This window comes from Podarcis liolepis (genome assembly GCF_965112155.1).
Source record: "Podarcis liolepis genome assembly, chromosome: Z".
Taxonomy (NCBI): domain Eukaryota; kingdom Metazoa; phylum Chordata; class Lepidosauria; order Squamata; family Lacertidae; genus Podarcis; species Podarcis liolepis.
The window spans coordinates 32,420,940-32,443,476 of record NC_139570.1 but is presented as its reverse complement, the minus strand read 5'-3'; the positions used below and the strand labels follow the sequence as shown (position 1 = coordinate 32,443,476).

The following is a 22,537-nucleotide window of genomic DNA, read 5'->3' as shown; positions in this document are numbered from 1 at the left end:
TGAAGTGCCACAGCTTAGCAGTAGTGAAGGTCCCAGGTTCAGCCCCTGCCAGTCAGTACAGGCAATGCTGAGCCAAGGGAATGACTCACTCTAAGGCCATCCCTATGTACCTACTTTTTTGCAGGCTCTTGCTATATTTTGGGTGGAAGGGTATGGCAGCATCTCCAAGTAAAACTGGGAAATACCCTTATCTTAAACCCTGAAGAGATGCTGCCAGTCAGAGTAGACAATACTGAGCTAGGTAGATCAACGGTCTGACTCTGAGGCAAAAGGCCGGAAACTCCCTCCCGCCTTTTCCTGCCCGGAGTTTAAATGGCGATCGCGACTGCCTGATCTTTTTTTCTTTTTTTGCTGCCCGGGGCTTAGATGGCGACCACGGCGGCTTGTTCAGGGCTTTTGCGGCGCCTTGGCGCTCTCACGGGGCGCCTCAGGCGCGGAACAACGCGGGAGCTCGGTCGGGGTCTTTGGCGAACGGCCCCTTTCCCTCCACCGCCGCCGTCTTTTTTCGCCACGGCTCTCCAGCAGCGCAGCCTGAGCGGTGGAGCGCGCCAGGAAGAGGAGGCGACTCAGGCCTTGAAGGCCGCGTCGGGGTACAGGCTCGTGTACACGTGTAAGGTCCGTGAGTTTGTCTGCTTATATGTTTGAAATGATTGGTGAGGCAAGAGAAAAGGCCGGATTGGGACCTGCTGCGAAGGATGGAAACGCAGTGTGGGAAGCGACGCCGTGGCGGCCATCTTTGCTCCTGGAAAATTGCCCGGCCCTTTCTTTACCGCGCTTCATAGTGATGGGAATCTAAATTAAAACCCGATTAAGAGGGCTGAGGGGCGCAGGGGCTCTTGGAGCAGCGAGCGAAAGAGAAGCCCCTTCCCCAAAACGAAGGAAGCAGCCTAGATTCGCTTTGGACTACAACGTCCATCAGTCCCAGCAAGCAAGTCCTGTGTGATGAGGCTGATGGGAGTAGTAGTCCAAGTCGTACTTAGGAGGGCGACCTCTGGTGGAGAAAGAGTAGAAAGGAAAGCAGGGAAAGATTTCTCTGCCCAGAGGGTCATATAGTTAAGAGAGAGAGCCTGGGGTAACAAGGCAGGAATGCTAATTTTATTTATTTGATAAAATGTACACACTGCTTGATTGTAAAAATAAAAGTGATTTACGAAAAAGATTAAAAAAAATTAAATTACCATACTTTAAAACATTGAGAAAGTTAAAATAACAGTAAGCTACAGGTTAAAACTCATGACAATAGGAGCAGTGTGCTGCTTCCAAAGGGAATATTGGGGTTCATCTAGCTCAGTGTTGTCTACAGACTGGCAGCTGTAGCTTCAGACTTTCAGCATGAGTTTGTGAGTTTGACAGGGCAGTAATTCAGAGGGGAGAGGGGAATGCTTTCTGCCCACAATGGTCAAGTTGTTTTTGGGATTCCCTTTCAGGTGTGTGGGACACGGTCAGCCAAAACCATTTCCAAGGCAGCATATCACCACGGTGTGGTGATTGTGAAATGTCCTGGCTGCCAAAACCATCACATCATTGCAGATAACCTGGGCTGGTTCTCGGACCTGGCTGGGAAAAGGTGAGTGAGCACTACGGCAGGGGTTTGGACTAGATGACCCTTGAGGTCCCTTCCCACACTACCATTCTATGACTTTTCAGTGGATCTCTTTCTTCCTGGGTGAGGGTCTGTATATTGGTGGTGGGTAGGACTAAATCCCATAGTAGGCAGGTATGCCAAAGTGTGCATATTGATTTTATTTATTTGGAGCATTTGCACCCCACGTTTCAGCCAAAAAGGGCTTACAATCAACCCACATAGCCTTACAATCTAAAAGAACATGGCACAGAAAAGCAGATGGGCGGGAAGAGGGTTGCATATCAGGGGGCTAGACTAGATGACACTTTGGGTCCCTTCTAACCGCATAATTCTATTATCTATATATGGCTATGTTTTACCAGAGGTGGTGTGCTTCTGCATGCCAGTTCCTAAGAATGACAAGTGGGGAACCTTTTTGAGGGGTTTTCCATTAGGACTTCTGGCTGGCCACTGTGAGGACAACTGCAGGCTTTCCCCTACGTTCTTGTAGATATAGCTTCCTTGGCCTTCATGGAATATGTTGAGAAAAGAGTTCTCATCCTCAGTGTGCAAGATGGAAATGATTTAAAAATTGAGGGTGCTGTATTTAACATCAGTCGTGCTCAGGATAAGCCCACTGAAATTAATGAACCTAAGCTAGGGATCTACTCTCTAAGTTTTAGAATCATTCATGGTTGTATCCAACAACCCACCAAGCATTATTGAATACATATGGATGGGTTGTTGTTTCACATTACCCCCCCCCCCACCAAGAGCATAAGAAGAACCTTTGGATCAGGTCAAAGGGGACCCATATAGTTCTGCCTCCTGTCTTCACAATGGCCAACCAGATGTCCATAATGGGAAATTTGTACACAGAATTTGAGCTCAATAACTCACCCCGCTCCTGTGGCTTCCAGCATCTGCTATCCAAAAAGCGTTGCTGCCTCCATCACGCAGAGCCATCATGACTATTAGCCATTGATAGCTCTCTCCTCCTATGAATTTGGCTCATCCTCTTTTAAAGCCACCCAAGTTGCTGGCTATCACTTGCCTCCTGTGGGAGTGAGTTCCACAACTGTGGATGTGATGCCCGAAGAAGAACTTTGTTTTATCTCAGAGTGGCTGGGGAAACCCAGCCAGATGGGCGGGGTATAAATAAATCATCATCATCGTCATCATTATCTGCCCTAGTCTTATTTTTCTGTGCTTCTATGACTGTATAAACACAGATTCTCCCTCACGCACACATGTAATGCAAGTGGGCTGGGCTCAAAATTGGCAACCATTATGCTAAAAAGGCATATTTTGCCGTGATAAATGTTAGTCTGTTACAGGTAACGTGGGTGGCACTGTGGGTTAAACCACAGAGCCTAGGACTTGCCGATCAGAAGGTCGGCGGTTCGAATCCCCTCAATGGGATGAGCTCCCGTTGCTCGGTCCCTGCTCCTGCCAACCTAGCAGTTCAAAAGCACATCAAAGTGCAAGTAGATAAATAGGTACCGCTCTGGCGGGAAGGTAAATGGCATTTCCGTGTGCTGCTCTGGTTCGCCAGAAGCGGCTCAGTCCTGCTGGCCACATGACCTGGAAGCTGTACGCCAGCTCCCTCGGCCAATAAAGTGAGATGAGCGCCGCAACCCCAGAGTCGGCCACGACTGGACCTAATGGTCAGGGGTCCCTTTACCTTATGACTGTATAAACACAGATTCTACCTCACGCACACATGTAATGCAAGTGGGCTGGGCTCAAAATTGGCAACCATTTTGCTAAAAAGGCATATTTTGCCGTGATAAATGTTAGTCTGTTACAGGTAACATTTTCAGTTGCCGCTGCTCCCATTTTACATATAGAGAATGGAGGCATGAGAGGGTGATACCCCCAGTTCAGCAGACTTTTGCCCCACTTCAAACTCAGACTGCCAGTTTCTGCCGTGGGTGGGGCTGCTGCCTCTTTAATAAAACTTTTGTTTGTTTTGCAATGCAGGAACGTGGAGGAAATCCTCGCAGCTAGGGGGGAGAAAGTTAGGCGTGTGGTTGGTGAAGATGCCTGGGAAATCCTGTTGGAGGACCCTCAGCAGACAGGAACCTCAGACCAGCCTCCTGACGGAGATGCAGGAGGACGTTGATGTCACTGGATTGCTCCACTCTCCTTCGAGTGGGAGAAAAATACAAAAAGACTTTGTTCCAGTTGTTTCAGATACTTTAATTCATCTCTTCCAACTTCCTGGCCCCTCACTTCTTCTTGATTGTAAATAACCCTGAAAGTAGTTTACAAAAAGTTAAAAAAATGAAATCAAGGAAAATTTACAATAAAACTTTTAAACATACACCAACTTTCTTTTCTTTTTATAACCATTTATTAAATTTTCACTGGAAGCGATTGGGGGATCCAAGCAATGCGTTGGTCAATGGAACTGCTGGGCTAAGCTGGCTCAGAGAGGCTGCTGTTGATGGCCTTCATCTCCTTGAGATGGTCACTATCCGTGGCCGCTTCTTAAGAGCAAAGAGAAGCAGAGAGACCAGATGCCTCTGCCACCCTCACTTCTGATTGGATGCCGTGCCAATGACGCAATCCCAGAGTCATCCGCAACTGGACCTAATGGTCAGGGGTCCCTTTACCTTTATCTTTTTAATGCGTATATTGCTTTTCATTCGGGTATTTATGTCTCCATGCATCTTTTAGGTTTAGGTTCTCTACCATTTGAAAAAAGGTTTGTGGTAATCTCCCTTCGTTTGATTTCCCCCCTCTTTATGTTATATCTAATTCCAGTGAGGTGACACCATTGAAATCACTCATTAAAATAATCTCTTCATGGATATGTTCCAACAGTTTTTCCTCAACTGCTTTAAAATACTGTGTCTTATTTCCATTTGGTGCATAAATTCCTACCACTTCTTTTTTCTTTCCCTCTTGTTAATTGCACTCCCAATATTCTGCCTTTGGGATCCAAGCAATGTGTTGATCGATGGAAGCTAAGCTGGCTTGGAGAGGCTGCTGTAGGTGGCCTTGAGCTTGGGCCCTCTGGAACACCTTCAGCACCTCTTGCTCCGAAGCAACGGGACATAGCAGAGGTTGGGGGCGTGCTGTTCCTCCGTGCACTGGCTTTCCAGATCTTCAGCTGATAGCCCCTCTTAGGGCACAATACCAGCAGGTCCCACAGAGACTCATTATAGTTCTCCACGAAGTTGGCAGTAAACTGGTACTTCCAGCCTTTGGCCTCCATCTCCTGGGCTTCCTTGAAGATCTGCTGCACTGAATGTATCAAATAAATGTTGTAGATGTGGAGAAGCAGTGGAATCTATGCTGCATATGTGGTGGACATGCAAAAAAAATCAAGGAATTCTGGGATGAAATATATGGAACCTTAAAAAATGCTTAAGGTTATGTTTATAAAAAAAAAACCCAGAGGCTTTCCTTCTCGGAATATTAGGTCCTGATATACAAAAAAATGTAAGGGAACTATTTTTATATGTGACAGTGGCCGCAATAACTCTAATAGCCTCAAACCTGAAAGGAGGAAAAATACCTTCAAAGTCTAATTCTAATAGCCTCAAACTGGAAAGGAGGAAAAATACCTTCAAAGTCGGAGTGGCAACAAAAATGAATGGAATACACAGAGCTGGCTAAGCTATCAGGAGAAAAAAGAGACCATGCAGACCAAGTATTTTTTAATAAACGGGGTTTATTTAAAAATTACATTAAGGATTGTAATAGCATGAAGTCTTTGGCAGCCTTTGAATAGCTTCTGTAATCCACTGAACAAGCTTAAGAAAGTACAATATCTTTGACAAGTAATTATTAAAAACAGAGATGTGTAGTGTGTTAGATAAATACATATTTAAAGCCATATGGAAATGGCGGGAAGTCATTGGAACCAAAAGAAGACTGTGATAAAGTGTATCAGATATTGATATTTTTTCTGTTTATTTATCTTTTGTTAGGGATAACTTTGATTTTGTGTTATGTTTCTTTTAAGTTCAAAAGTTCAAAAGCAAAAGCATTTTAAAACACACACACAAAATCTGCACTGCCCCGGCTGTGGCAGGGTCCTGAAGATTCACACCAACTTTCTAAGCATCTGGACAGACTTGTCTAAACAAGAATGTTTTTGGCATGCAACAAAGAGAATACAGTGAAGGTGCTTGCTTGATTTCAAAGGAGACGGAGTTCTGAAGTGTAGGTGAAGTGTCTTACAAATGCAGAAACTGAATTGTGTGGCACCTGTAGTAGTGCCAGTTCTGCCAATTGAAGCAGTTGAGTAGCCACAACTGCTCCTGACTCGCACAGATGTGTGTCAAAGCCACCAAGTAGGACTGATGCTGCACAATGTGTTTTGGGGAATATTCTAGTTCTCATGGTTCTGAACAAAAGGGAACCCGGGGCCTTCTGCATGCAAGGTGAATGCTATGCCATTGAGCTACAGTACCTTGCCTAAAAATAAAGTAAGATTCTAGTCCTTATAGATCTGTGCTTCTCTGATTGAAATCTGCAGGGTGTTTGTGTGCTGAGCCAATACAGCCATTACTCTCAACCTTGTAGATGGAAGGTGTGAGGGGCGACCTTTCCCAAACTGAGAGGACTCAATGAGAAGGAGGGGTGAGGGTGGCTTGGCCTGCCTCTGTTCCAGGAGAAGCACTGTAAATCCTCAAGCACATTGATGCTTTTTGAAATGGCTTGATGGTGAACATTTTCCCTTAAGTGCCCTCAAGCCATTTTGGACCACATCTCCCATCAGCTCCTAATACAGCCATCTGCTTTATGGAAGGGACCATGGTCCAAAGTCCCTGGAGGGTAGCAGGTTAGCAAAAGGTTGCTCCAGATAAGGCCTGGCAGCCTTAAGAAAAGATGCTCAGGTATTTTGTGTGGGATGTGAGATTTTCCACCAGATGGCAGCAGAACATCAGAAAAGATTTTTAAAACGGAGCTGGCGAAAGGATGGAGGAAGAATCTGATTGTGTTTTGATTTATGACCCCTTCGTACTTTGACTCTTGCAGTGTTGAGTGCAATGTCAATACACTAAAAATTGGGAAAAGTTTAAAAAAGTGCAACCCAAATGATTAAGGGAGGTGGTGGAGTGACTGCCCCTATGAAAAATGGTTGCAGTGTGTGGGGCTTTTTAGCTTGGACAAAAGGTGAGGAAAAGGTGACATGAGATAAGTTTATAAAATTATGCACTGCCTGGACAAAGTGGAGAGAGAAACGTTTTTCTTCCTCTTTCACAGCACTAGAACTTGTGGACATCCAATGAAATTGTACGTTGGGAGATTCAGGTCAGAAAGTCCTTCTTAGATTATGGTACTCACACAGAAGGCAGCTGTTGGCACCAACATGGATGGCTTTGAAGGATAAGGGAAATTCATGCAGTAGGAGAGAGATGTTGATGGCATCTAGCCATGATGGCCAAGCTCTGACCCCCACAGTTGCAGGCAGCAATGTTTCTGAATATAAGTTTCTGGTACCCACAAGAGGGCAGAGAGCTCTTGTGTTTGGATTGCTTGCTGATTTCTGGAAGGCAAGTGTTGCCGGACTAGGTGGGTCATTGACTTGATCCAGCAGACACTTCTGATGTTCTGAACGTCAGGGTGTTTTTTTTTTAAACCCTAATTATATGCAAAGCTGTGCACCAGGTGTGCTTGGCATGGTGGGCCTGTTCTTTTATCTCCCCCATGCAGATAGCTGGGCAGGGCCACCCATATGCTGGTCATTCGATGTCATGATTGGTTGGATGGCTACCTGTCAGGCATGCTTTAGTTGTGATTCCTGCCTTGCAGGGGGCTCAGCTGGATGACCACTGGGGGTCCCTCCGCACCCTACAATTTATGCCTCCAAATCCATAGAAGAGGGCCAGGCCCCAAGTTGCACCCTGTACAGTGGTGAGGTGTGATTTTGTAAGGAAAAGCAGCTATTTTAAAAATGGCAAAACAGTATTTCAAGTGGGGGCTGGTGGCCAAATCCCAAGAGAAGATTCTGGTTTCAGGATCCATCAGAAGGGACGGCTTGAGCCACCTGGGATGTGGTTTGGCCCTTTGCCAAATAATGGCAGGGAAGCTGGGAGTGACCCCACACCCAAAATGCCATGTGGGGCGAATTAGACTCTTCTCCCCACCCCCTCCCAGCTTTGTCTTGGTTTCAGAGTCGGAAGCTGAAATAAAACACCAAAAAACCTTGTGTTCCAAAAATGTTTAATAAGCACCCTCTTCCCCCACAGAATTCATTTGGCAGCTCTTTGATTTTTATGGGGATGGGGAAAGTACCATGCAGATAAAGGACCCCTCCCCTCAATAAAATTATATTGTCTAACACACATCGTATATAGAATAAATTAGCGAATATATTGAATCTTGGCAGAGATATTCCTGCAGGTGGCTTGATTTCCAGTTTCGACTGGGCTTGGAGATGTGGGAAGGAGTGAAAAGCAACCCCCTCCCCCACTGTCCTCTTCCCTGAAACCAATGGAAGGCCATCTGTCAGGGACGCTTTAGCTGTGACTCCTGCATTGGAGGGGGCTGGGCTAGTTGAAACTTAGGGGCGCTCTTCCAACTGTACATTTTTATGAATGTCTCTAGCAGCTTAGAGGTAGACTGCCCCTGGTGCTAGAGGCACACTCAACGTTCCACCCCCAGCATCTCTAGGAGAACAGCCCCCTTCCAAGAAATGGGCCTTGCTCAGAGCCGCTTCCTTGAGGCGGGACTGCTACAGTTGAGATTGCCCCAATGTCTCGCCCCCCCAGCGCCTGCGTCCTCACAGCACTAGGGCTCAGTCCAGACCCTGCACGGGGGACCGGTCTTAGCTAGGACTGGGCTGTGCTTCATCTTCTTCAGCTTCCTCTTCACCCAAGGCCAGGTCCACCCTCTGCTCGTCGATGCGCTTGGCCTGGGCCCTCTGAATGAGGCTGAAGAAATCTTCATCTGGCACAGTGGGACCGCGTGGGGTGGCATCGGGGGCTGCACAGCGCTGGTCATCGATGCGAGAGGACTAGGGATGGGGAGGAGGAACGAGAAGAAGAAGTGAAGGAGGGAGCCATCACAGAGAGGAGAAGAGAGTCAGGCGGTTTAGCACTGGGTTGGACTAGATGATCCTTGCGGGGGGGGGTCCCTTCAGACCGCCTCAACCAGAGGCTGGCCTCAACCAGAGCCAGGGCTTTTTCGGCCATGGCCTCGATCTGGTGGAATGCTCTGTCACAAGAGACTAGGGCGCTGCGGGACTTGACATCTTTCCGCAGGGCTTGCAAGACAGAGCTGTTCCACCAGGCCTTTGGCACAGCCTGACCCCCTCCTTTGGCAATCCTCACAGAACTCTAGCCCAATGGTTGCCATTAATTTGATTTGAACTGATTTTATAATGAAATGATTTTAGAATGTTGTATTATTTTACTGTTGTTAGTCGCTCTGAGCCTGGCTTCGGCTGGGGAGGGATGGATATAAATAAGTTGTTGTTGTTGTTGTTGTTGTTGTTGTTGTTGTTGTTGTTGTTGTTGTTGTTGTTGTTGTTGTTATGACCTCCAAAGGTGGTGGACTCTCTTTCCTTGGAGGTTTTAAATCAAAGGTTGGGGGTTCTTTAGTTGTGGTTCCTGCATTGCAGGAGGCTGGGCTAAATGATCCTTGGGATTATTATTTATTTATTGCATTTTCTTTCCTCCAATGATCTAAAGGGGATGTACATGGTTCTCCCCCCACCCCACAAAAACCCTGCGAGGTAGGTTGAGTGAGAGTGAGTGACTGCTCCAAAGTGGACTTCATGGCTAACGGCAGATTTGAACCCTGATCTCCCAGACTCTAACCACCACGTCACACTGGCGTAGTTAAATTGGGACCAATGCTCACTGACAGTCCTTCAGGTCACTTGCTCCCAAGTCATGTAGAACCTTATCAGCAAGGACCAGTAGCTGGTGGAATACTGCCCAGTAATTGCATTGCAGCAGGTTGAGCTAGATGACCAATGGGGGTCTTTTCCAATGCTATGATTCTATGCTATAATCTTCTCTGGCTGCCTAGTCCAGCATCCTGTTCTCACAGTGGCCGCCCAAGTGCCTAAATGTGAAACCAGTAAGCAGGATTCCAGTGCAACACCAATTCTCCCTTCCTGTGGTTTCCGGCAGCATTGCTGCCTGTGGCCGTGGAGCCAGAGCAGAGTCATTGTGGTGAACAGTCCACAGCAGCTCTCTTTTAAAGCCATCCAAGTTGGTGGCCATCTCCTGAGCTGGGGTCAAGCCCTGGACATCTTAGGTCTAAGGGACTGCCTGAAACTCTAACATCCTAGCTCCATCACTGAGATCACCTGCAGGAGTGTTGTTGATCGGCTCTTTTTATAACAACAAGAAACTGAGCATTTAATGTCACAGAGGAGAGGGCTATTGATGGCTACCAGTCATGATGGCTATGCTCTGCCCACCACAGTTGGAGGCAGTAATGCTTTCGAATCCCAGTTGTTGAGACTCATAGGAAGGTAAAGCGCTTTTGTGCTTTGATCCTCCTTGCCCGTTTCGAAACAGAGGCATCTGTTAGCCACTGTGAGAACAGGATGCTGGCCTAGGTGGGCCACTGGCCTGACCTAGAAATGCTTTTGTGACATTCTTAGAAGCCTCCAGGTCCAGAGGCAGTCTATTGGGACTCCTAGATCCTAAGCAGCATTTGGTGACAGTGAGAACAGGATGCTGGCCTAGATGGCCCATTGGCCTGATCCAGTAGGGCTCTTCTTATGTCATCTGCCCTGCTCTCTGGAATACTGTCCCCTTTCGTTTGGCCTATGCAAGCAATTGAGAATACATCTTTCCCCCATAATGGTCAGATTCTTTCTGATTTTAAAAAGTTTCACATGAGTTTGCGTTTATGCACTGAGACATTTAAAAATGTATAGTGGTATAGATATTTTTAAATCATTGGATGCTTTAGCTACGATTCCTGCATTGCCTGGGGTTGGACTAGATGACTCTTGGGGTACCTTCCAACTCTGCAATTCAGTGGTTCTATGGACCAGTGCTCTGAACAGGACCCCTTTTGAGTTGGATGAGTACCCTTCCACAACTTCAACCCCCCCCCAAAGAACAGAGCAAAAAAATAAGCCCCAAGATTTTCAAAAGCCGGGAACTGACAGTTTCTGAAGTGGGTTTAATGATGTCAAGTGATTAGCCATGCTCAAAACATACCTGGCACTTCATGAGCATGTTGAAGAACTCGTCGCCTGGCTCCTGCTGTGTGCCGCCTTCCCTGCGGAGGTGGCTGAGGTTGTTGGGGGTAATGCGCAGGCCTGGCAGGCTGCCCACGCTGGCCCGCTGGTCGTCCAGCCGCCGGCTCTGGGAGCTGGCGATGAGGTCGAAGAGCTCCTCAGTCTGTGGGGAGGCCATTGAGGACTGGGCTGCCAGTGCACAGGAAGAAAGAAATGTTATTGCAGAAACAGAATAGATGACCCCCAGGGTCCCCACCTAGTCCAACCGCTTGCAAATCAGGAAACTCAGCTAAAGTGTCCCTGGCAGGTAGCCACCCAGCCTCTGCTTTAAGATCTCTAGTGAAGGAGATAATAATCACAATCATAATACTTTAGTTGTGAAGCTCAGTTCCTATTCCTTCCTTCTGCAGATGCAGCCTAGAACTGCATTGGCTTTTTTTTGCTGCTGCATCACACTGTTGACTCATGTCAAGCTTGTGGTCTACTAAGATCCTTGGATCCCTTTTCACATCCACTGCTGTCAAGCCAGGTGTCCCCCAACCTATACCAGTGCATCTGGTTATTCCTGCCTAAGTGCAGAATCTGACTTTTGTTCTCACTGAAGTTCATTCTACCTTCTGCGGTACAGTGGAACCTCAGGTTATGTACTGTCCTCCTTAATGAATGCTTCGGGTAATGAGCTCCGCTAACCTGGAAGTAGATGCCCCTAGCTGTGAACTTTGCCCTGGGATGTAAGTGGAGGTCATGTGCCATCGGCGGGAGTAGTGGGAGGCCCCATTAGCGAAAGCGCTCCTCATGTTAAGAACGGTTTCGGCTTAAGAATGGACCTCTGGAACGAATTAAGTTCGTAACCGGAGGTACCACTGTATTAGCTGCCCCTCCCAGTTTAGCATCATCTGCAAATACAGTGTGCTTCCCTCTCAAACATCTAAGTTTATTAAGATTTTTTAAAAAATTGCTTACAGTATAACTGAGTACATTAAAAAGCAGAACCCTGGGGAGACCCTGGGTTGGACTAGATGACCCTTAGATCCCTCCCAACCCTATGAATTCAGGATTCATTGGAGGTTTTTAAGCAAAGGTTGGAAGGGCACCTATCAGGGATTCTTTAGTTGTGATTCTTGCATTGCAGGGGGCTGGGCTGGATGACTGTTGGTAGTCTCTTCCCACTCTATAACTCTGTGATGATGAATATTAATGATAATAGTAATCATAAGAATAATAATAATAGCAAAGTGCAGTGCAGTGATTAGAAATTATTCCAGGTTGCTTGCTCTGAAGTAATCGAGGATTTTATCAGCAAATACCAGCATCTTGTGGAACACACTGCTCAGAATTAGTCCCAGCAACAAGCCTTGCTCAGCAGCTTGCAATACACATAGTTACTTTGCAGAACTCCTGGCATAAGATGTGCCCGCTAGCTTAGATAGATGTGTGAACAGAGTCGGTTGGGGAGTGGATGGTGGTCACTGGATTGAGTATCTTTTTCTGGGGGACAGGAGGCGGGCAGGTGGGAGGATTCCTTACTTCTGAATGGGGTAACTGTGCCCCTGAAGGACCAGGTGTGATGCCTGGAGGCCATTTTGGTCTCACAGCTGTCCATAGAAGCACTGGTTAATTCTGTGCCCGGGGCGGCTGTTTATCAGCTCCATCTGGTACGCAGGCTCAGACCCTACTTGCCTGTGTACTGTCTTCCAGAGTGATAAATGCCCTGGTTATCTCTCCCCCCCACACACTTTGGACTACTGCAATGCCCTCTATGTGGGGCTACCTTTGAAGGTGATTTGGAAAGTACAACTAAACCAAAATGCGGCTGCCAGACTGGTGAATGGGAGCAGCTGCTGGGACCATTTAAGATCTACATTGGCTCCCAGTACATTTCTGAGCACAATTAGCAGTGTTGGCCATTGACCTAAAATGGCCTCAGCCCTGTATACCTGAAGGAGCATCTCGTCCATCCCGGACACTGAGATCCTCCTCTGAGGACCTTCTGGCGGTTCCCTTATTGTGAGAGGTGAACAGGGAACCAATCAAAGGGCCTTCTCAATTGTCGCGCTCCCCCTGAGGAATGCCCCCCCACTTCAGATGTCAAGGTTGGCTACTGTGAAAAGAGGATGCTGGACTAGATGGGTCCCTCAGTGCTTTTGTATGTGTCCAAATACTTTGAAGCAAGCAGGAGGAGGTGTGGGCCCTGTGGAGGAAAGCAAGAGCCCCCAGGGGCGCTCCCGCATCAGCAGGGACGACAAGAAGCCTTCCTTCTATTTTTAGGAGCGAGAGAGCCTCGCTCAACCCCGCTCCTTGTCATAACACAGCCTGACCTTTTCAACACTGCCTCCTGCCTGCCTCGCAGCTTTGGCGCTCTGCCTGCATCTCCTGTGCCTGGTTTTTTCCGGAGCTTCCTCTCTTGATCCATGCACACAAACCCCTGCTTAATATTTTGATGCAAGGAAGTGTCGACTTTGAACTCGCAGGCATCCAACGAAGGTGAATGTTGAGAGGATTCATTTTGCAGCACAGAATTAATCTGTGGAACTGCCTCCTACAGGAGGCAGTGATGGCCACCTACTTGGACAGCTTTAAAAGAGGATTGGACAAATTCATGGAGGAGGAGGAGAAGGCTATTGATGGCTACTAGCCAAGATGGCTATGCTCTGCCTCCACAGTTGGGGGCAGTAAACACTTCTTGATTATACTAGTTGCTAGAAACCCCAGAAGGGGAGAGTGCTCTTGCATGTGGGTTTCCCTTTGGGGCAGCTGGCTGGCCAGTGTGAGAACAGGATATTTGGCCTGATCCAGCTGCACGGCTTATCTTATGGGCAGATAAAAGGATAGATGTATTAATGAAGCACAGAGTTCAGAATGTGTTCATCCAATTTGATGGTCATCATGGCCTCTTGTGGGAGGGAGTTCCACCAACTAACACTGTGATACATGAATTTCTTTTCTCTGCCATGAACCCTCCAACATTGATAGCCTCATTGATAGCCCTCTCCTCCATGAATGTGTCTAATACTTTTTTAAAGCCCTTCAAGTTGGTGACCCTCAATGGTACCCGCAGGAAGAATATCCGCAGATTAACAGTGCTGCATGAAGATATCCTTCCTTTTATCTGCCCTTATTTAAGACAGAAGGGGACACATAGCTATCCCAGCACAGCAAGGGCCCTGGGAGCAGCTCAACAAAAGCTTACAGGTCCTCTCCTCCAGGGCAGGCACCAGGGTGGCCACTGTAGCTTCTTCGGCCTCCTTCTGGCCTTCCTCCAAGGGACAGCGTTGGTCATCCATCCGGTTGCTCTGGAATTTGCTCAGCAGCTCAAAGAAGCACTCCTCGTCTGAAGGCGCCCGCTTGATTTTCTGCAAAGAAGAAATAATAATAGTTTTTTCCAGTCTCGATTTCCCACCATATTTAAAGTGGATCATCAAAACCAGAACTCAGCTGTCTAAATGCATCCCAGTTCCTACATGCTCTTCAAAATCAGATGGCAAGATTGCATATATATATATATATATATATATATATATATATATATATATTCAAAAATAGTATTAATATCATTAAAACACTGGATTATTATAATGCACTCTATGTGGAGCTTCCCTTGTCACTTGGAACCTGGCATGGTGGGACAACAGGAAATGAGACAAAGATTTGACAATGCTCCTGCAAAAATCTGATATTATCTGCTTACAAGAAACTTGGCTATAGCATATCAGCCCCTTGCATTTACAAGGATGCTCCCAGGAAAGTCTTCCATCAGTTAAGAAGCAGTTAAAGGGATGAGGAAGTGAGGGTTGGACCACTCCCCCCCCCCACTGAATTAAGCTGGGGAAATCAGCGCTGTGGAGTCCGGTCTCTTTTGTGATCAGCGCTGTGGAGTCCGGTCTCTCGGATTTTCTGTATGTTAATACAGTCATCAGATGCTATCTGATCAATCCCAGCGCTACAAGTGGTATATAGGAATACCAAAGAAGGTGAGTTGATGGGCAATGCAAAGAGACAAAACAAGATCTTTTACGAGCTATCATGTTGTTGTTGCTTTTTGGGGGGAGAACATTCTGAAATTAATAAGGGAAATGTGAGTTAGATAAGAGTGGCATATAAGAAAATCCTAAAGAATAAAAAAGTGAATTTTGTGACATGACAGTGGCAAGAATTAGGGCTGGCAGTGTCTGAGCAAAGGGAGCATAAATTCTGGGACCTGGTGGCTCAGTGTATGAACCAGACAAGATCAACCTTAGATGCCACTATATCAGCATGGCACTGATGGTTTTGAGTACAGTGGTACCTCAGGTTACATACGCTTCAGGTTACATACGCTTCAGGTTACAGACTCCGCTAACCTAGAAATAGTGCTTCAGGTTACGAACTTTGCTTCAGGATGAGAACAGAAATTGTGCTCTGGCAGCAGGAGGCCCCATTAGCTAAAGTGGTGCTTCAGGTTAAGAACAGTTTCAGGTTTAGTATGGACCTCAGGTTACATATGCTTCAGGTTACATACGCTTCAGGTTACAGACTCCGCTAACCTAGAAATAGTGCTTCAGGTTACGAACTTTGCTTCAGGATGAGAAGAGAAATTGTGCTCTGGCAGCGTGGCGGCAGCAGGAGGCCCCATTAGCTAAAGTGGTGCTTCAGGTTAAGAACAGTTTCAGGTTTAGTATGGACCTCCGGAACGAATTAATTACTTAACCCAAGGTACCACTGTACGTATTATAAGCGGGGAGACACTTACAGGTAATTTGCAAGATGTTGAGGTGAGAAGCAGGCAGGAAAATTTGGGATAAATTCAAAAGCACAATAAAACTAGCTGCTCCTCTCAATGTACCCCTCCCCTCCCCATTGGCATACACTGACCAAGAAAGTGCTGGTGTCATGCACCCACACCATGGGGCATTCTCACGCCATGTGCGCACACTGGAGGGTGTACTGACATGTTGTGTGAATGCCATGCAGCTTGTGTGAGTGACATCAGCACACCCTGCAGTGTGTGTGTGAGTGAGGTGAGCACGTTGTGCGGAGTTGTGCAATTTTGAGGGGGCCCTTTCCTCAAAAATTTGAGGTAGCCCTCAGCCCCCCCCCCCGATGGTGTTCCTGCTCTGTGCATTTGAGTCATTCCCTCTAGCTGCTTCCTTCTTGTAGTTCCCTGCCCTTTAGCAGGTTTCTGGAGGACTACCTCAGTTTCCTGTGCATCAATGAAACTATTATTCCCAGTACCAGGTATTCCCCTGTGGTTTGTAATATTGTTTCCCCCACCCCACCCTCAGGATTTGGTTTAAAGCAATCCTGATCAGGTTTGCAAGAGGATTAGCAAACGCATTCTTGCCAACCAATGTTAGGTGCGATCCATCTCTGGCAAGAAGTTCTTCCTCAAGGAAACAGAGACCATGGACCAGGAAGCCAAACCTTCCCTGGCGACAGCCCCTGCGCAGCCGGTGGTTTACTTCCAGTATTTTCCCCTTTCTTCCTGGGCCATGACCTCCAACAGGAAGGAGTGATGGAAAAGCCACCTGTGCTCAAAAGTCCTTCAGCTTCCTGCCCAGACTCTCATAGTCCCTTTGCTGTATGTTGAAGTCTGTGTCTGGCAGTGTCATTTGTACCCCCTATGAATCAAAAGGAAGGTGAGTTGTGGTCAGCTTGGCAACTTCTCTGCCCTGTTGTTAACCTTTGTACCTGGAAGACAACACAACTCCCAGGACATCCTGTTGCTTCTGTACACTGCTGTCCTCCTCATTAGGGAGTCACCTACCACTACCCTAAATCTGCCTCTGCTATCACCCTCTTCCCACTGGCTGTGCAATAGCAGACCCCCCCCCCCCCGCCCTTGGGTGGCAAGGATGAGAATTTATTTATTTTCTCTCTTAATTCCTGATCAGCCTTCAGGCAGCTCAAAAGGCCAGATTCCTCCACTGGGTGGCTAATTTCGATGCTGCCCTAAATAGAAGCCAAGTGAGTGTGTGTGTTTTATTTTCTCCCTTCAGCATTGCTAGAAAATGAATTATTTCCCTGTGTTTAGCAAGCTGTGCTGTTAACCCAGTCGCTGCTGGTTTGGGGGAATCTCTGGCTTCTGGGGTAGAGTAAGGTTACCAGACGTCCCCGTTTCCTGGGGACAGTCCCCGGATTTACAAATCAATCCCCTGACAAAATCCATTGAAGTTGAAAAGTGTCCCCGGATACATTGGAAAAAATCTGGTAACCTTAGTGTAGTGTCTATGATCCCAGTTAAGAACTACGGAATTCCCACAGGAGGCAGTGATGGCCATCGACTTGGATGGCTTTAAAACAACATTAGACAAATCCATGGAGAAGAGAGCTATTGAGTTGTTAAAAACCATGGGTGTGGGTGTGTGAGGGCTATTGTGTTTGGGTCCTGCTTGAGGGATTCCTACAGGCATCAGGTTGGCCGCTGTGAGAAGAGGATGCTAAGCTGGATGCAGTAAGCTTTTCTTACGTTTTTTATGCAATAACTCCCCCCCCCTTTTTTTTGTTTCGTTCTGATGGTTCCCAGAGAGGGAACCAGGTTTAAAGACCACTTGTGGATATCTCGAGCAACCCCCACCCCAAAAAGACCCTCTGCAGAAGGATACTGACAAGCTAGAAAGGTGTGCAGAGGAGGGTGACAGAGATGATGGAGGGTCTTGGAAACCAAGCCTGATGAGGGATGGTTGAGGGAGGTGGGGATGTTTAGCTTGGATATGAGGACACTGAGAGGAGACATGAGAGCCACCTTCAAATATCTGAAGGGTTGCCACCTGGAAGATGGAGGCAGCTTGTTCACGACCTGAACCCGCAGCTTCAAATGACAAGAAAGGAACATTAGGAAGAAGTTCCTGAGGGCAGGAGCTGTTCCGACAGTGGTACAGAGGGAGTCCCTCGGGACAGACTGCCTCAGAAGGTGGTGGACTTTCCTTCCTTGGAAGCTTTTAAGCAGAGGTTGGGTGGCTGTCTGCCAGGGATGCTTTAGCTGTGATTTCTGCACTGCAGGGAGTTGGACTAGATGACCCTTGGGAGTCCTTTCCAACTCTACGATTCTATTGTTCCTGTGGGGCAGAGTGTGTATGCATACAATAACGGATCCATGCAGCTGCTTGCATTTTTGGCCATTTCTTTGGGCGTTAAGCTGTCAGGAAGAGCTCTGGGGCTTCCCTGCATACAGGGAGGCTGGGATAAAAATAACCCGGCTGTCTGGCAAAAGGTGCTCATTTGGGTCAACCACCGATCGCTTTGCTCTGAAGAGCTGTAATTTGGGGGCATTTGCACAGCTGTGTTGGTGTTTGCTGTTGTCCCCATTGTCACAGAGTCTTAGAACTGTAGAGTTCGGAAGGACCCCAAGGGCCATCCAGCCCAAGCTCCTGCAATGCAGGAATTGCATAAGGTCTGTGCCCATGGTGGGTTGGGGGTAGAAGGATGAGAAATGAAAAGCCCCAAACGCCCAGGAGAAAATCTGTGCTCCTCTTTTCTCTCTGTGGCAAAGTCTGGGAGAGCAGGAATGGGGCGGAATTTATGAAGCATGGCAGGGGGAGGATGAGAAATGGAAATTGTGAGCTTCACAACTGAAGTATTATTGCATTATTGTTATTTATCATATCCTTCCCTGGATGTTTTGAAATGGAGGGCAGGTGGCCCTTTGTCAGGGATTCTTCAGCTGGGATTCCTACATTGCATGGGTGTAGAGTAGATATTTGTCCAGGACAAGCCCAAAGAAGCCTCCTGTGTGACCTGGGGGCTGACTATCATGGTTGGCCTGGGCAGGTGACTGGCCACCCACTGCACTGGGGCAACAACCCCTGCTGCCGCCACCTGTTGAGCAGGAACACTCAACTTCTTTCTCTTTCTCTTTCCTTCTCTTTTTGCTTTTTCTTGAGCCTGGGGAAAAACTATGTGCAGGTCAAAAAGAATCCCAAAGTCCGAGAGTATGCCTGGGTCTAAAGCAGCTTCTGCCAGGCTGGTTCTCTGTAAACAACACTTTCCCCTACAAATTGCACCAGCCCCAGGGTCATCTGATAGCTGTGCTGCCTGGCAGCTGGTGGGCATTGTAGTCCAACGCATCTGGACAGCAGCAGGAGGTCTTGCAAGTTTGCAAAACTTCCTTCCTCTGAGCCCAGTTAAGCCTCATGCCCCACTAGGAGTTAAGTTGTTGTGCTGCCTATTCCAAGTCCATCCTCCTCCAATGGCATCACCTGCTGATTATAAATATCCTTCCTAGGAGTGAGTTTCCCCCACACTTCGCCTCCTGCAGCCCCCACAAGTATTTAAAGTTAGCTGCCGGCCTTATGGCACTTAAAACAGAAAGCCGACTCAAGAAAAGAGTGAGAATGAGATTAAATTGCCTTGGTTCTTTGAGGAAGGGAAGGAATCCAGAAGGAAAGGAAGGCCAGCTCTCCTTCTTTGGTGGTTTTTAAGCAGAGGATGGATCGACAGCTGTCAGGAATGGTTTAGTTGAGATTCCTGCATTACAGTGGGTAAGCCTACGTGACCCTTGGGGTCCTTTCTAATTCTGTGATTCTGGTGAATCAACCCTTCTTTCCCATGTTAAAATCTGAAAGTCTAGAATTATTCAGTTCTGAATAGCAGAACTGTAACAATCTGCGGGAACCCCAAAAGAGCCCCTGATGGATCATCTAGTCCCATCATCGGGGCCCATCATTTGGGCCCATCTAGTTGAGCAGCCTGTCCTCACAGTGGCCAACTAGATGCCCCAATGGGAGACCCATAGACAGGACCAGAGCACAAGAGCCCTCTCACTTCCTAAGCTCACAGGGTCATCTTGACTAGTAGCCATCTCCTCCCTGAATTTGCCCAGTCTTTTTTTTTTTTTAAGCCATCCCTCTTGTGGAACACTGCTGCAGAAAGACTGGGTCACAGAAGTTCCAATGTTCAATATAGCATCTTCTGACATAAGAGCATAAGAAGATCCTGCTGGATCAGCCCAGTGTCCCACGTACTCCAATGTCTGGTCCTCCCAGTGGCCAACCAGATGCCCTCAAAGGAAACCCCAAAGCACCTGAGCACTCTCCTCTCCCTTTCAGAAACTGGTATTTATGAAAGCATTACTGCCTCCATGGAGGGAGAAAGAATTTAACCATCCTGGCTAGTAGCCATCAATAGCCTTCCCCTCCATGAATTTGTCCAATCCTTTTTTTAAAAAGCCATCCAAGTTGGTGCCATCACTGCCTCCTGCTGGAGGGAGTTCCGCATTTTAACTATGCGCTGAGTGAAGAAACACTTCCTTTTATCCCGAATCTTCCCATGTTTAGCTTCACACCATCCTGACTCAACAGGGCTCTGGGGAGAAAGGATCCTGTGCCCACCCAAACTGAAGTGAAACCGGATTCAGAATTCAACTGCTTCATCCTCACCATTGGTCCCCCAAATCCATGACAAGCTTGAAAGTTAACCTCACCTTTGCAATTCAAGGCCCTTTGAGGAGTTGAGGTGGTTACAGCCACTAACAACCTTGTTTTAAACAGAAAGGCCACTGATTCCTAAATTGCAAGGAGTTGGACTAGATGACCCTCGAGGTCACTTCCAATTACAATTTAGGATTCTACATTTGGTCCAATGGCTGTTGCCACCTCCAAGTCCAGCCCTGGCTACTTGAGTGCTGTTTATAACCTAACCACCTGGTTATTCCTGCCTAGATGTAGAACCTTACATTTGTCCCTATTGAACAAACCAAATGGATTTCAAGGGGTACAAATGTCAGGTTCCACACTTAGGCAGGAATAAGCAAATGTACTAATAAAACACGAGGGATACCTGGGTTGACAGCAGTGGATTGAAAGGGATACAGGGGTTTTAGTATGAGGCACAAGCTTATACTAAGCCAACAGTGTGATGCAGCGGCAAAAGAGGCTAATGTTACTCTAGGTTGCATTAGCAGACGTTGAGTGCCCAGATCAAGGGAAGTCATTGTAACACTATATTCTGCCTGTGTCCAGTTCTGGGCACCACCATTTAAGAGGGATAAGGACAAGCTAGAAGGTGGGCAGAGGAAGGTGAGCAATGTGATCAAGGGTCTGGAAACTATGCCTTAGGAGGAATGGCTGAAAGAGCTGGGCATGTTTAGCCTGGAGAAGAGAAGATGGAGAGGAGATGTGATAGCCATTTTCAAGGGCTGTCACATGGAAGCTTGTTTTCTCCTGTTCCTTAGGGTAGGACCCGAACCAATGGCTTCCAGTTACAATAAAGGAGATTCTGATGAAACATCAGGAAGAACTTTCTGATGGTAAGAGCTGTTTGACAGTGGAATGGACCTCCTTGGAAGGTAGTGGACTCTCCTTTCTTGGAGGTTTTTAAGCTGAGTTTGGATGGCCACCTGCAATGGATGATTTAGTTGAGATTCCTGCATTGCAGGGAGTTGGATTAAATGACCCTTGGGTTCCCTTTTATGATTCTATGATTCCCCAAGCAAACCTGGATGGGTTTGTTGGAAGACGTGTGAGCTGGAGAGTCAAGCTCAGGTGACTACCCTGACCTTCACTCCATGGGCCAAATTAGATGTGTGTGTGTGTGTGTGTGTGTGTGTGTGTGTGTGTGTGTGGCTCTAGAGAGAGATTTCAAGGGGCTGTAGCTCAGGGGTAGAGAATCTGCTTTGCATGCAGAAGGCCCCAGGTTCAATCTCAGCATCTCCAGGTAGAGGTAGGAGAAAGTCCCCTGACTGGAACCCTGGACAGCCACTGCTGGCAGTCAGTGTTTATAGTACCGGTAAAGGGTAAAAAGGTAAAGGACCCCTGGACGGTTAAGTCCAGTCAAAGGCGACTATGGGGTTGTGGCACTCATCTTGCTTTCAGGCCAAGGGAGCCAGCGTTTGTCCTCAGACAGCTTTCCGGCTCATGTGGCGAGCATGACCAAACCGCTTCTTGCACAACGGAGCACCGTGACTGAAGCCAGAGCGCACAAAAACATAATTTACAGTAGAAACCAATGTGAAACAATGGTCTAGTGAAGTGGTATAAGGCAGCTTCCTATAGTTCTGTTTAATCCAGCCCTTTATTCAGACCCATAAGGACTAGAATCTTGGTTTATTTTTAGCTGCAGCAGAGGGACAAAGCACCTGCCTTGCATGCAGAAAGTTGCAGGTTCAATCCACAATGGTGTCTCCAGGTAGGCCCGGGAAAGCCCCCTACCTGAAGCCCCAAAGAGCTGCTGGCAGACAGTGTAGGAAGTAGTGGTCGAGATGGAACAATTGCCTGACCAGTTGCTCTGAGGCAGCTTCCTACTTCCTATTTAATTCAGAACCATAAACTTTTTTTAGAGGAAGGATTGTAGCTGAACGGGGACAGCACCTGCTCTGCATACAGGTTCAGTCCCCAGCAGCAACTCCAGGTAGGCCTGGGAATGTTTCCTGCCCAAAATCCTGAACAGCCGCAGCTGCCAGCCAGTGTAGATAACATGATCAAGATGCACTAATTGGCTTGACTCTGTGTGGGGACTGAGGCTGTGGCATGGGCATTAAAAACACACACCCCAGTGCCATTAACCTTAGTGGGAGGATGTACAGTCCGCAAAGCTGCCTGGTGTGGCTCTGGGTCAGTTGCCGCTCCTCTGCCTGACTTTCTTTGCGGGGTTGTTGAAAAACAGAGTGGATGGCAAACGGAGCCTGATGTCCTGCTTTGAGTGTTTTTCAGAAGAGGCTGGATGTGATGCAAAGAACGAACAAAACTCTCCCTCCGCTTGGCCACCCACTCTCAGGAGCACCCCATGGATCATTGCCACCCACAAGACTCCAGAGAATGAGGGCTCCAGTCTTTACCCACTTGGCTGGCTCTCAGCTGACCAAACTCACTTCCAAACAGCTGTGCTGGCAGGAG

The 22,537-nt window shown here is 47.5% G+C and overlaps 2 protein-coding genes across 3 annotated transcripts in view; one reads left to right on the top strand and one right to left on the bottom strand.

The window, feature by feature from the left end:
* Positions 1 to 221: 221 nt before the first annotated feature.
* Positions 222 to 3,890, top strand: DNLZ (DNL-type zinc finger). Its single transcript, XM_083485424.1, has 3 exons — positions 222 to 615; positions 1,428 to 1,567; positions 3,548 to 3,890. The coding sequence occupies exons 1-3, from the start codon at positions 367 to 369 to the stop codon at positions 3,687 to 3,689; spliced, it is 531 nt and encodes a 176-aa protein (XP_083341550.1). The 5' UTR covers positions 222 to 366; the 3' UTR covers positions 3,690 to 3,890.
* Positions 3,891 to 7,730: 3,840 nt separating this feature from the next.
* The window catches only part of GPSM1 (G protein signaling modulator 1), a 53,918-nt gene continuing 39,111 nt past the window's right edge, over positions 7,731 to 22,537 (bottom strand). For both annotated transcript variants that reach the window (XM_083485140.1, XM_083485141.1), the window contains 3 exons: positions 13,921 to 14,083; positions 10,711 to 10,919; positions 7,731 to 8,540 (listed from right to left, as the gene is read on the bottom strand). In XM_083485140.1, coding sequence (XP_083341266.1) covers positions 8,352 to 8,540; positions 10,711 to 10,919; positions 13,921 to 14,083 — 561 coding nt within the window. In that variant the 3' untranslated portion in view covers positions 7,731 to 8,351. The remainder of the gene's footprint in view (positions 8,541 to 10,710; positions 10,920 to 13,920; positions 14,084 to 22,537) is intronic.